Raw genomic sequence first — 14,977 nt, forward strand, 5'->3', positions numbered from 1 at the left:
ATGATCGGAATTCATCATTTTCCCTGCAAAAAATAAGACCGGTTCGAACAATGTGTTGAACACATAGAGCGCAAGAAGCAGCCCGAGAGTTGTCGGACGTACCGCGGCGGCCTCCGGGCTGGCGAGGACGGGAGAGAGGACTGTTCTGCCGGTGCTGACGGCACAGAGGCTCGGAACGACTACGGAGCAATGGGGGCGGTGAAGCTGCGAGACGTGCCGGTCATATCCGCCTCATATTGAGACTGAATATGAGAGGTGCCGGTCAGCTCGGGCGTTTGAGGCGCCCGTCTGGATGGTTTTTTGTGACCGGTCAATGCCCGGGCCGTCCGCCCGATCGTTTAAAGCGGCTTTGAGGCGTCCGGCTGTAGATGCTCTTAGAGCGTATATTCATTCATTTTACTCCGTATGTAGTCTTCATTTGAATCTCTAAAAAATATTATATTTTGAAACGGAGGGAGTAGGATTTAGCTGTATTCAAAATTCTGAAGTATCGTCTCCAATCAAATATTTGGATCTCCAATCCCAAGCCCTGAAAGGCACATGGAAAACTGAAGAGCCTTAACATACGCTTCCGCGCTATGAAAGCGTAAGACGTAGGTGCGCTTCTGCCGAGCACACAAGTAACCATCACTTGCCCCAAATCCCTTCTGTTCCTTCGACGGCAGGGCGGCGGGCGGCGATGGCATTCGATCGACGGGCTCGTGAGGTCGGATTGCGACGGGCGCGGCTGTGGTTGTTGGGTCACGGCGGGGCACGGCGGCGCCCTCGCGTGCGTTACCTACGGCGCAGAACACCTCCGCCGTGAGTGGTTGCTGTCTCCGGCGAGCTCCGCAGTGAAGGTACAACCTAGTAGTTCAATTTAATTTCATTTCTCTGTCGCCAACCTAGTTTAATCACCAGATCTGTATACGCCCTCAAGCAAAATACTATAGACTAGTACTAGTAATTACGCTTATTCTTTCGAGTAATAACACCGTAAAAGATACTCGGAGACGACAACAGTAAGTGGGCGACAACTCTGCAGTAAAAGATTCAGCCTCCTCCAGCTGGGCTCAGTCGCTGCGTCAAATGTGCTCGCTGTAATCAAGAAGCCATACTCGTTTGTTTAATCACAAGTTCAGATTCAGACCCGGCCATGTAACTAAATTACCCAGCGCACATGATGGTGCCTCGGGCCTTGTAATGAAGACAAGAGAAATGCCAACTTGACACAAAGCTTGTAGCTGGAATGGATTCACCTTACTAATCCACATGCCCTTGCCAGCTGCTGGCTAGACTCACATCTGCCATTAGCACCACCACCTCCACATCACAGCCAGGAAGCAGAGCCATGGAGGCGACGGGGGTGAGCTTGGGGAAGGCCGCGCTGGGCGGCGCACTGGGCTATGCCACGTCCAAGGCGGCGGAGGAAATCGCGCTGCAGCTCGGTGTCGAGCACGATGTGAACTTCATCAGGGACGAGCTGCAGATGATGCAGTCGTTCCTGATGACGGCTGACGAGGAGCAGAGCCAGAACAAGGTGCTCACCACCTGGGTGAAACAGATTGGGGTCCTGGCCTACAAAGTGGAGGACAGCCTCATGGATTTTGGCCTCCACTCAGAGAAAAGGCCATTTTTGGGGTGCATTCCCCGCAACCCAGGTGACCGACGCCGCATCGCCAAGGAGGTGAAGGAGCTGAGGGCTGAGGTGGAGGATGTGAGCAACAGGAACCTGCGCTATCGCCTCATCAAGGAGAGCTCATGCTCCAATCCTACCGCGGCAGAGGAGCAGGCCAGCATTGCCAGTGTGGCAATGTTTGGCATCACAGAAGCAAGGTTTGCCACCTTTGTGCATGAAAAATCATCAGTGGTGGACCTCCATCAGCTGATTAACAGCAACGATGTGAACCTTAGGGTGATTGCCATGTGGGGAACTTGCGGTGATATTGGGAAGACATCCGCCATCCAGGAGATTTATGATGACCCGAAGGTATTGAAAAGGTTTGGCTTCCATGCTTGGATTAGATTGATGCATCCTTTCAATCCACAAGAGTTCCTCCGGAGCTTGGTAAGGCAGTTTTATGAAAATTCACATGATGAGGTTGGAAAGCCATCTTTCAATCCACAAGAATTTCTTCAGAGCTTGGAAAGGCAATTTTATGAAAATTCCTATGATTACGTTGGAAAGCCTGGAAAAGAAACAAGTGTTGGGGCTGTTCTGGCCAAGATGGAGAAGATGGATCAAAGTGATTTAGTCCATGTGTTTAATGCACTGTTGTGTAGCAATAGCTACCTGGTTATCATAAATGACCTGTCCACGATAGAAGAGTGGCATTGCATTAAGAAGTACTTTCCTGACAACAAGAAACAAAGTAGAATCATCGTTTCCACGCAGCAAGTTGAAATTGCAAGCTTGTGCACAGAGAAACCGTACCAAGTTTCAGAGTTCAAGCAGTTGTCCTGTGATCAAACTATTTATTTGTTCCACAAGAAGGTAAGTCTGTTTCTTGCATTGTTTTGTTATAGACTTGTTTATTTCTTATTACAGATGGTTGATTCTTCTTTTCATTTCACGTCTGATTGCAGAATTCAATGGGACAGGTTAACATGGGCACTGTTAGTGTAGCAATGGTCGACAACAACGACGAAGCAAAGGCTGCTACCGTGGAGGAGAAACTGAAGGTGGGACTCCAGCACTGATTGAAAAATCGAAATTCAAATCTTGAATTCCATATCCATAGATTATATTTGGGATGTATAAATGTTCACTAGTGTTTTCTTTTTAGCCACACACACGCGCACAACCTAGCAATCTAGCTTTAGTAGCCTAAACAACTGTGTACGAACGAGCCAATCTTGGTGCTCAAACATCAAAATTTGAGGGAAAGAAAACTGAGACATACCTCCTAGTATCGCGAATTGAAAAAATAAACATTATTTTTAAAAGTGGAACCAAGGATATATATGAAGTTAGATAATTTGTTGGGCATAGTGCTCTCACTAAAATTGGCAAACATTTGTGTATAAATGAGCTAATCCTGGTGCTCAAACTTATTTAACAAACTTTAAAGTTAGAGGGAAATAAAGCTGAGACATGCGTCTTCGTATAATGCACACTAATTGAAAAACATATTGTGCTTTAAAGTTGAGTAAGGATGAACACATTGTATATGGACTTAGATAATCTGTTGGGCATACTACTCTCACAAAAAGTGTGCACCTGAAAATCCTCAACATTTAACTCTGAGCAAAAGTACATAAATTCTCATAGATCTGTTCTTTTTTGTTTAGGTTAACCGAGCATCATGTTCCACCGAGCCTATTTCCTACAGAAACAAAGTTGCTACCAGTGAGACAGACACAGCATTGCCCAGCGATGAAATACATGAGGAAAACCCAGAACCTAACATTGCAGGTGAAGACAAAATTTGTAACTCAACTGCTAGAAAGAAGTTTGATCACAGCAGGACACTGGCACTGGCTGATGAATTGCTTTGTGGGCGAGAAACAGAGAAATTTTTTCTTATCAAATTAGTTGGCCAGCCCGACAACAAGAAGTGTTGTACGGTGATCTCAGTTTGGGGAATGGGAGGTCTTGGGAAAACCTCTCTTGTTCGAAGCATCTACCGGAGCCAAGAACTTGGTGGCTGGAAGCGTGCTTGGGCCACTGCATTGCGTCCTTTTAAGCCAGAAGTACTCCTTAGAGATTTGGCTTTGCAGCTTCAGAATACTATCCAAGAAGATCCGGCTGGAGCAACAACTGGGGCACAGAAGAAAAGCATATCAGTGATGAATCTTCAAGAGTTGAAGGAGGAACTAGCTCGGGTACTAAAAATGAAAAGGTGCCTTGTTGTTCTTGATGATATATTGTCCACCTCTGAGTGGGAGTTGGTCAAATCGTGTTTGTATAATGCTGGAAGGATCATAGTCACCACAAGAGAAAACAGTATTGCCAAACATTGTTCAGTAGAGGACAAGAACAGGTACCATCTTGGTGGTCTGAAAAAGGATGCTGCACTTGACCTCTTAAAAAAGAAGGTAATTTTAGAACTAGTAGCCCTTTTTCCCTTTCATATAGTTTTTGCTTCACATTTCATTACTCTTACCTCATGTAACATTATATTTTTCTCTCAATCTGCAATTTAGAAGTATAAAAGGTGACGTCTTCTCTGAAAAAAAAATGTTTAAACTCTAATAATCTTGTACTTGCGTAATTTTAGATCTAGGAAAATGTCCATTATATCTAGGAACATATTAGATCTGGACCGTCTTGCTAAATTTCAGGAAGGTGCCGTGGTGGGCTCATGTGACTGGGCAGCGGGCTTGGATGCTACAAGCGGAGCCTCCGTACACGCGGCATGTTGGGGCCTCCGCAGGGTGGTGGGGCGGTGATGGCCAGCAGCTGACATGTTTGCCGGTGCTATCGGGATTCTGCGCTCTGATTGTCTTAGGTTCGAGCGGAGGCCAGGACAACAGCAAGCTTGTTGCTGTGTTCATGTGAGCCACAGTTGGTGTCTCTCTGGGTCCGCGGGGCATCGTTTAGCTTGCAAGGGCGTGCGCATATATCATGTGTAGGTATTTGTGGCTTCGTGTGGCAAGGGGGTGAATGTTGAGGAACTTGTGCCATGTTGTCCCACCAACGTTGCTCAGACGCTTGTCTTGGCTGGTGTCTGAGTGTGTCAGGGTTCGTAGACGATGACCATGCTTTGGCTAGCATGGTTTGTCTGCATCACGAGGCAATGGTCGGACAACATCTGGTGACTTGGAAGTTCACTGCAATAGCTGTAGGGTGGGGATGCAATAGCTAGGTTGCCAGCCACAGTTTGTGGTACAATAAATGTGCCGATCTTTCTTGTGTGCTGCGTGGGCCTGCCAGGGCTTCCTCATTGTGTGTGTCACACCCTATTTGTCCTACTTGGTGGGAGGAGGGTTCACCTTGGGTGTGGCAGGTGCGAATTTGTCAATGGCGTGAGGAGGTAATTCACTGTTGTTAATGAGCCACCATTTTCTCAAGTTGGCATGGCCTAGCTCTACCCTTCTTGCTATATTCTCTCTCCCTATGACAGGCTTTAGCCGGTCTGTTGTAGCGGGTGTAAGGCATTAAGGTTATCATTGGTTTGGTGGAGTGCCTGTTGCAATGAGCGTCTAGTGGTTACCAGTTCTCAGCTGTTGTCCTTTCTGTTGATGTTTGTTTGTAATGGCGTAGGCTTATTCTTGTAAATTGTTCCTTTTTTAGCAATGCATCAAGACCAAAGATTTGCAATCTCTTGAACAAAGTTTCATAAAAAAGTTGCAGTTTGTGTGCAAGCAAGTTTGTGCCCTCAATTTTGTTTCCACATGGCACAGAAATGCGACGAAGTTTTTTGTTGAGATTGTAATTAGGTAGGTCCTTGGAGCAATCAACTACATTCTTTCTTGCCCTGAGAAACGTTGTTGTAAAATTCTGCTTCCTTGAGTCAGTTGCCGCATCAAATGTTCTCACCATAGTCAAGGAGTTATATTTGTTTGTTTAATGGAAGCCATCGAAGTATCTCAATTACTTTGTTAGGAGTGTTAATGGACGCCATTGAAATTGCAGCTATAGTAGCATTTTTTTTCATTCAAATTTATTTTTCATTCCACGGGAATTTTTTTATACCTTTTAGATTTTTTGTGAAGTACATTAATAGTTTTTTTACCCAAAACATGTTATTGTAGGTGCACATTTGAATAGTAGCAGTATCTATGATTACAGTTTAGTCCACACCCAGGATACAAGGAAATTTCAATGCTTAGTGAATTCCCCATATGCTGAGAATTTCAGTTTAGTAAATGTTAAATCCATGGATAGTTTTTCGTAAACATACCCTTAGGGCCAGGGCTTTGACTTCCAGAAGGTACAAGTGGAAACTAGGACAAACAAGCTCATGTTACTAAATATTCTTAATTTAGCAACAGTAATATTTTAATCCAAATAGTTAACTTTTTCAAATTATGTCCGTTGCAGGTATTCAAGGACAATAGTGAAAAAACAGATTTAGTCCCAGCTATGATGGAACAAGCAAGACTTATCCTGCAGAAATGTGATGGACTTCCTCTTGCAATATCGACTATCGGTGGATTCCTAGCCACTAAACCAAAAACTGCTATTGAATGGAAGAAGATGAGTGATGGTATTAACACTGAATTGGAGATAAATTCTGAACTTAGGACAATAAAGACAATTCTTATGAGGAGCTACGATGGTTTGCCATACCATCTGAAGTCTGCTTTCTTATACTTATCTATATTTCAAGAAGACCAGAGAATTAGGTGGGGTCGCTTGGTGAGGCGGTGGACTGCAGAGGGTTATTCAAGGGATATGCATGGCATGACTGCAATTGAACTTTGTCGGAGGTACTTTGATGAGCTCTTGGATAGGAGTATGATCCTGCCAGGTGAAGGGACAGACCGATACAGTCAGAAAATCAATTCTTGCCAACTTCATGATATGATCCGTGAAATATGCATATCAAAGGCTAGGGAGGAAAACCTTTTTTTGACGCTGGAGGAAGGATGTTGTTTGAGTGACACACAAGGTGCAATACGTCATCTTGTCATTGGCAGCAACTGGAAAAGGGATAAAGATGTGCTGGAGAGCAAGCTAGACTTGTCACATGTACGGTCATTGACTGTGTTTGGAGAGTGGAGATCATTTTTCATCTCCGACAATATGAGGTTTGTGCGGGTGCTTGACTTAGAGGACACACTAGGGTTAAGAGATCATCATCTTGATCAAATTGGGCAGCTCCGTCACCTCAAGTACCTTTCTCTTCGAGCATGTTGCAGCATTTTATGCCTGCCTAATTCCTTCCAGAATTTGAGGCACCTCGAAACACTGGATGTTAGAGGTACACATATATCTGAGTTGCCAACAACAATCACCAATCTTCGGAAGCTACAGCACCTTCGGGCAGATGGTTATTGGGACCGTGTCAAGAGAGAGGATGACATAGTTGATAAGTATAAAGGTTACATTAATCGTGTTTCCACACGTAAAAGATGCAGCGTTTTGTTGTCTAGAGGTCATCTTTTCTTGAGACCACAAGTTCTAGATGCTGGTTTGAACAGGTATGATATATTCAATCTATACTGCTTCCAGGAGATGGAGCTAGATGGCGTTGTACTTCCTAAAGGGATTGGTAAGTTGAAGGCCCTTCATGCACTAGGTTTTGTGGATGTTTCCGGGAGAAACGGAAATGCCACTATAAAAGAGTTTGGAGAGCTTACTCAGCTACGTAAGCTTAAAGTGGGTGGTCTGAGCTACAGAACCATCAATGAGTTATGGTCTGCCATTGCTGGTCATAATCAACTTCAATCTTTAACAGTTGAAATAGGGGACCCGCATGAAGAGAAGAACATGTTACATGGCTGTTTGGGTGAGGATTTGTTGCCACCAAGCAGCCTCGAGAGCCTCGCTCTGCATGGTAGGCTAGTCAATGTAACAAAATGGATCCATACGCTTCAGAATCTCTCCAAGTTGGTGCTAAGGTTTAGCAGATTGGAGCAAGATGATGCCATACAAGCCCTCGGGGTGCTACCAAATATAGCAGTACTACGTCTGCACTATGACTCGTTCAGGGGGACACAGCTACATTTCCATAGCTCATCTTTCCCGAGTCTCATGGTGCTGGAGTTGCATTGGTTATACAAGCTCCAGTCGGTGTTGTTTTAAGAAGACACGATGCCCAAGCTTGAGCTGCTACAAATTGGTATGTGCGGCGAGCTGAAGGACATCTCCGGGCTGCCAGCCCTCAAAAGCCTCAAAGAAATTCAGTTGCCTAATGCTGGTAACAGGTATAACAGTAAAATATTTGAGGTGCAGAGGCAGGTAGCGGAGCACGTGAGAGTGAACATTATTGACTGACTATTAAACTCTCCCTCCCTCCGTCTGGGTGTGTGTGTGTGTGTTTCCATCGGATTCTTATTACCGTACTTCTCCTGTATTCTACCTACTATACATACAGTAGGACTAGTAATTGATGTACCTGTTGCAAAACTGGGTCACTGTAAGTCTGTAATGCAGCAGTGGTATGTAGGTATCCATGTGTCACAGACTAACGACAGGATGCATCCATGTGTATTCCTTTGTTGTACTCCGTCCGTTGGGGAAAACTTGTCATCGTGGTAGTTTTTCGAACCCCCCCCCCCCCCCCCCCCAGCAAATTACCTACAAACACAGCGCTCCTCTGCTCCCCCGCTCCTCTCCCGCGCCGGAGATCCCCTGCTCGGCTCCCCTACGCCGGAGCTCCCCCGCTCGCCCCACGCCTCCCCTGCAGCTTCCCTCTCCTTGTTCCCCTCATCCTTCCCCATTCTGAGCTTAGACTGAACATTTGGTTACTCCAATTTATCCAAGTTACTCCAATTAATCCAAATTACAGCCACCACTCCAAATTACATTCACTATATAGGATAGACAATTCAGTTTTACACGCTCCTCAAATTATAGAACAAACATCCAATTAATCCAACCGGATGATCCACTGGTGCTCTAATTCAAATCAATTTCACATCAGTCTGATCTACAATGATGCTGCCATGATGTTATCCAAACAATCTCACATCAATTTGTCCATATGGCAGCAATTTCAGGGCGGGGCGCTGGTACCTTCAACGGCAGCACAGCCGGGGTCGCCTGGACGAAGAAGAAGAAGATTGTGGCCGCCTGGACAAAGATCGGGAGCTGCACCACCACTAGCAGAAGCAGCAGAGGCGTAGGAAGACGGAAACAACAGAAGAGGCCGGAGTGGCGGAAGACCGCGTGCCGGCGGCCGAAGCGGACGACGCATGCCCTGAAATTTGCCGGAACGGAAATTAATCAACACTCCGGCAAAACATAGGCCACTTATCAATGGTCATTGCATTTCAATGGTTCAAAATATGAAAAAAATATTCAAAAATATCTTATATATAATCCTAACACTAATTAAACTAGTTTTATTAACTACTTACTAAATAAACTAGTTTTATTATTAACTTACTAAATAAACTAGTTATATTAAGCACTTACTAAATAAACTAGGTCCATTAAGCACTTAATATAAATAAGCTAGTTATATTAATCACTTGCTAAATAAACTAGTTACCTACGATTTGTAAAAACAGAGACAAGGGAGGGAGGGAGGAGAGAGGAGGGGGAGGGGCGGCCGGAGGAGGAGGTGGAGGGGCCGGCCGGAGGAGGAGGGAGGGGCGGTGGGAGGAGGGCTGCCGGCGGAGGAGGGAGGAGGGGGCGGCCGCAGGCGGAGGGAGGAGGGCGCGGTGGGAGGAGGAGGGTGGAGGGTGCGGTGGGAGGATGAGGGACGGAAGGAGGGAGTACCTCGGTGGCGGACGGACGACGGCGGCGGCGGCGGCGACGACGAACGACAATGGTTATCGGCGCGGGCGAGAGTGACTGAGAGGGAGAGTGAGTGAGAGAGGGTCCGCCGCGTGGTGATAAGGTAGGGTTAGTAGTAGCGCGGGTATGAAAAAACGCTACAGGTAAGGAGAATAGCGGTAGCGCGGTACGGTGTAAGGCGCTACTGCTATAACTAGCTGGACGGCGAGGTCATGGCAATTAGAGTAGTAGCGCGGTTTAGAGATGACGCGCTACTGCTATTTTTCTTTCAGCAGCGCATTTTTCCGGCACGCGTTGTTGCTAAATAGCAGTAGCGTCGTATTTTGAAGAGCGCTGCTGGTAATATTCTGTGTATAAGGTTTTCCCTAGTAATGTTCACTTCGTCCTCTGGGACGTGATGGGTGGCAAAAACTGAAGGTGGATCGACAGGAGCTTGGGCAGTCGACGCAGAAGGTAGAACACTCGACAGCGGTATGACGAAGGAAACAGAAGTCCGATTGGTGTCACCGGCGTCCTGAACAACTGGTTCCGCCACCGGCGTCGACTGAGGCATCTTGCCAGCGGACGTTTTCCTGTTCCTCCTCCCCAAAGGCCTCTCTGTCTCGTCCTCATCATCGTCGGGGAGGTCAATGACGTTGGGAGCTGTTAAAAGATCAGTCGCCAAAATTACATTACCCGATTGGATATATTACAGTTCAATCGACAAAAAGAAGACAGAATAACGAAGATCGTACCTTGATTGGAGGTGACCGCATCTTCCATTTCCTCATCCTCGTCCTTATAAGCTGAAGTCCCAGAGGTAGCAGCACTGCCAGTTTCAAGATTCATCTGGTCAAATCAAAGGAAAAATAAACAGCACAGAACGTCGAGTGAATGCGAAAGAAAAACACTCACGCAGAAGCAACAGGGATATCAATCTTAATCTTCGGCAACGCCTTCCGAGGCTTCTGCACTACAACCTTGGACTGCTTTGAGGCTTTCTCAGTCGGTGCCGGAGAGGACGTCCGAGGACGCTTTGAAGAATGGCCAGTTTGAGCGATCGCCTTTTCACGGGCGCTCGCCCGGTCTTGGTCGAGCTTGGATCGCCTCTCCCTGCGAGGAGGCGAGTCGACTTCTTCTTCGTCACTCGAGTCGTCGCTCTCGTCGTTCCCCTCTCCGTCAGAATGCCACTCGCCACTTTCGCCTCCGCTTGCCTCCCCCTCCGGATTTTGCTCCTGCTCTTCATTGGGCATCGAGTACATTTTGGTAAGGGCCTGCAGGAAAACAAGCAGAACAAAGTCAGTCGACGAAGCATAAACAGCTGCACGATTAAATCTAGATTACAGTCGGAAGTTCAGAATTAGACCTTGTCTGGTTCGTAAGACTGGTCGACTGGAGGAATTCTCCTGGCTCCCCAGGGGTTATCTTTGTTTCCAGTGATACTCGTCAGTCACCCCTCCAACGTGGTCTCGTCGACCTCCTCCAGATGGGTCCGAGTGGTGTCATCAGTACCCGAATACATCCACATCGGATGGCCTCGAACTTGAAGCGGTTGGATGCGTCGTCGGAGGAAGACCTCCAACAAATCCATACTGGTCACCCTGTCATGGATAAGCTGAACTACTCGCTCGACCAGCACCTTAACTTGCGCCTTATCCTCCGGGATCACCTTCAAAGGGGAGGGCTTCCCCACTCGGGCCATGGAAAAAGGAGGAAGTCCAGTTGACTGCCCTGGAGTCGGCTGGTCTTTGCAGTAGAACCAAGTCGACTGCCATCCGCGGACCGAATCGGGAAGGATCATGGTTGGAAAGGAACTTTTGCCTCTCATCTGAACCCTAAGACCCCCGCACATCTGGATCACTTGTGTCCTCTCGTCACTCGGATTGCCTTTTTTACCGTCTGGGAGCGACAGGTGAAAATGTGCTTGAAAAGGCCCCAATGAGGTCGGCAGCCCAAGAAATTCTCGCACAAAGACACGAAGGCAGCAAGGCACACGATTGTGTTGGGAGTAAAGTGGTGGAGTTGCGCCCCAAAGAAATTCAAGAAACCCCGAAAGAAAGGGTGGGGAGGCAAGGAAAACCCACGGTCGACGTGAGTGGCGAGGAGAACGCACTCACCCTCCCGAGGTTGCGGCTCAGTCTCGTTCCCCGGAAGCCGCGCCAATTCGTGGGGGATCAGTCCTCCCTCGACCAAGTCGTCGATGTCATCCCGACGAATCACCGAGCGGATCCAGTCGCCCTGGATCCAGCCCTGCGGCAGGCCAGCCCTCGAGGAAGATCCGCCCCGGCTGGACTTCTTCTCCTTCGCCTTCGCCATCGCCTTCTTCGCTCGCTCCAGAGCCACCGTCTTCTATTTCCCCATCGTCGCAGGCGAAACGCGAACGGAGCAGCGGCACTGGGGCGAGAGCAGGCATGGCGGAGAAGTCTGAGGAGGAGGGGGAAGAATGAAAACACACTGTTCAAAAACCCCGGTCTGGCGCCTTATATGAGGTTACTTCCGAGTGACCGACTTGTAGGCCCACGCGATCTTATCAAATCCCGCAAAAGTCGCGCGCACGATATGTGGCGAAAAAGGCGGTGCGGAAATCGAGGTGGCCCTGCCTTATCCCATCCGATTACTGCGGCCTCCTCCGCCTTGCGCGCTTCCCGAAATTCGAATCCCGCGAAATCCACGGATAGCAGAACAACTTGTCAGGCGGAAGATCTCCTCCACATCATCACTCGGAGCTCTTCCAGTAAAAGATCACTCGACCAAAACTAGGAATGGATCAAGGCGACTGAAAAAAAGTTGGTGTCGTCACCTCGGTTCATTGATCCAGAACAAGATATACTCATAGCACGAAAAATGGGTCGGAAGTGTTCTCAACTCCTTCCTCACTCAAACCCTGATCCATTCGGGGGCTAATGATGAAGCTATGTACCTAGGGTACGGTCATGGACCTGTCCAAGATACCTTCCCCAAGGACATCTCTAAAAGAACCAGACACTACACCACAACACTTGATTGCTGGCAGTTAATGTTGGGGAACGTTGCAGAAAACAAAAATTTCCCTACTCGTTTCACCAAGATCCATCTAGGAGTTCATCTAGCAACGAGTCATCAGATGCATCTACATACCTTTGTAGATCACGTGCGGAAGTGTTCAAAGAACGGTGATGATGTAGTCGAACACGACGTGATCCAAATCACCGATGACCAAGCGCCGAACGGACGGCACCTCCGCGTTCAACACACGTACGGGACGGGAGACGTCTCCTCCTTCTTGATCCAGCAAGGGGAGGAGGAGAGGTTGATGAAGATCCAGCAGCACGACGGCGTGATGGTGGATGCAGGGCGTCACAGTAGCAGGGCTTCGCCTATACTACGAGGGAGAGACGTAACGGGGAGAGAGGGAGGCGCCAACGCTGAGGTATGAAGTCCTCCCCTCTCCTCAACTATATATAGGGGTGCCAAGGGGGGGTGGCCGGCCCTAGGAGATGCGATCTCCTAGGGGGGCGGCGGCCAAGGGGTGGGGGGCTTGCCCCCCAAGCAAGGGGGCGCCCCCCTTAGGGTTCCCCCCCAACCCTAGGCGCATGGGCCCTTGGGGGGGTGGCGCCCCAGCCCACTTTGGGCTGGGTTCCCTCCCACTTCAGCCCATGGGGCCCCCCGGGATAGGTGGCCCCACCCGGTGGACCCCCGGGACCCTTCCGGCGGTCCCGGTACAATACCGGTGACCCCGAAACTTGTCCCGATGGCCGAAACAGCACTTCCTATATATAATTCTTTACCTCCGGACCATTCCGGAACTCCTCGTGACGTCCGGGATCTCATCCGGGACTCCGAACAATATTCGGGTTACTGCATATACATATCTTCACAACCCTAGTGTCACCGAACCTTAAGTGTGTAGACCCTACGGGTTCGGGAGACAAGCAGACATGACCGAGACGACTCTCCGATCAATAACCAACAGCGGGATCTGGATACCCATGTTGGCTCCCACATGCTCCACGATGATCTCATCGGATGAACCACGATGTCGAGGATTCAATCAACCCCGTATACAATTCCCTTTGTCAATCGATATGTTACTTGCCCGAGATTCGATTGCCGGTATCCCAATACCTCGTTCAATCTCGTTACCTGCAAGTCACTTTACTCGTACCGTAATGCATGATCCCGTGACCAAACACTTGGTCACTTTGAGCTCATTATGATGATGCATTACCGAGTGGGCCCAGTGATACCTCTCCGTCATACGGAGTGACAAATCCCAGTCTTGATCCATGTCAACCCAACAGACACTTTCGGAGATACCCGTAGTCTACCTTTATAGTCACTCAGTTACGTTGTGACGTTTGGTATACCCAAAGCACTCCTACGGTATCCGGGAGTTACACGATCTCATGGTCTAAGGAAAAGATACTTGACATTGGAAAAACTCTAGCAAATGAACTATACGATCTTGTGCTATGTTTAGGATTGGGTCTTGTCCATCACATCATTCTCCTAATGATGTGATCTCGTTATCAATGACATCCAATGTCCATAGTCAGGAAACCATGACTATCTATTGATCAACGAGCTAGTCAACTAGAGGCTTACTAGGGACATGTTGGTGTCTGTTATTCACACATGTATTACGATTTCCGAATAACACAATTATAGCATGAATAAAGACAATTATCATGAATAAGGAAATATAATAATAATGCTTTTATTATTGCCTCTAGGGCATATTTCCAACAGTTAACTGCCGGGAGAAAAACGTATCTAAGGGCAAACTATCTGCCGGGACATTAGTTTCTGCCGCTAAAATCACATTAGGGCATATGAACTGCCGGGAGAACTTGAGCAACAACTGCGCTGTAACTGCCGGTACATTTTACGGCCCAAAAACTGTCGGGAGAACTAAATTTTGGCCCATAGTCTGCCAGAGACCGCCTTTGCCGTGAGACCCAAAAGTCGGCCCTAAGCGCGCGCCAACGAGAAAAAAAGAGCGCGCGACTTTGGCGGAATTTTAGGCCCAAGAAGAAATACACGCGCCAGCCCTCCTGTAGTCCTGCTCCACCAGACCGCATAACCCTAAAAAAATAAAAAAAATCAGACCGCATCTCCGCCCCCAAATCCACTCCCAATCCCCTCCACCAGACCGTCGCCGCCACCAAACCTTCCCACCGCCGCCGCGCACTGCCGCCCCCAAATCTTCCCACCGCCGTCGCGCGCTGCCGCCCCCAAAGCTTCCCACCGCCGTCGCGCGGCCGCCTTCCACTCAGTCCATCGCTGGCATAGCCCCTCACCACCGCAACCCCTCTGCCGCCCACAAATCGAGACCCTCCACAGGACTGCAAGGCCTCCGCCCCCAACCATCCCACCACCGACGACAGCTCTCCAACCGAGCACTTCCGCCGTCGTCCTCCATCACGGCAGCCCCTCCGCCGCCCCCAACAACCAACCCACTGCTGCCGACCACTACTGTCCACTACTGTCGTTGCCTCACTCCATAGCAGCACTGCCGAGCACCCGATTGACACGGAACAGCACCATCGTCGCCGAGCCACCCCACCGGCAGCCACCATCCTCGCCACCAACCTACTCACGCAGTTACTCCTCGAGCAGGCCTCCCCGAAAGCTTCACCGAGCACCAAGCCGTGGGTCCGCCTCCTCCACACGCGCCCCCGAAGCAGC

At 48.7% G+C, this 14,977-nt stretch overlaps 1 protein-coding gene across 1 annotated transcript; it reads left to right on the plus strand.

The window, feature by feature from the left end:
* The first annotated feature begins 971 nt into the window (after nucleotides 1–971).
* On the plus strand, nucleotides 972–8,096 carry LOC147963333 (disease resistance protein Pik-2-like). Its single transcript, XM_087528059.1, has 4 exons — nucleotides 972–2,473; nucleotides 2,566–2,661; nucleotides 3,271–4,017; nucleotides 5,966–8,096. The coding sequence occupies exons 1-4, from the start codon at nucleotides 1,331–1,333 to the stop codon at nucleotides 7,670–7,672; spliced, it is 3,693 nt and encodes a 1,230-aa protein (XP_087384185.1). The 5' UTR covers nucleotides 972–1,330; the 3' UTR covers nucleotides 7,673–8,096.
* Nucleotides 8,097–14,977: the final 6,881 nt, after the last annotated feature.

Source organism: Triticum urartu, chromosome 6A, assembly GCF_056163025.1.
Source record: "Triticum urartu cultivar PI428250 chromosome 6A, HENAU_Tu73, whole genome shotgun sequence".
Taxonomy (NCBI): Eukaryota; Viridiplantae; Streptophyta; class Magnoliopsida; order Poales; family Poaceae; genus Triticum; species Triticum urartu.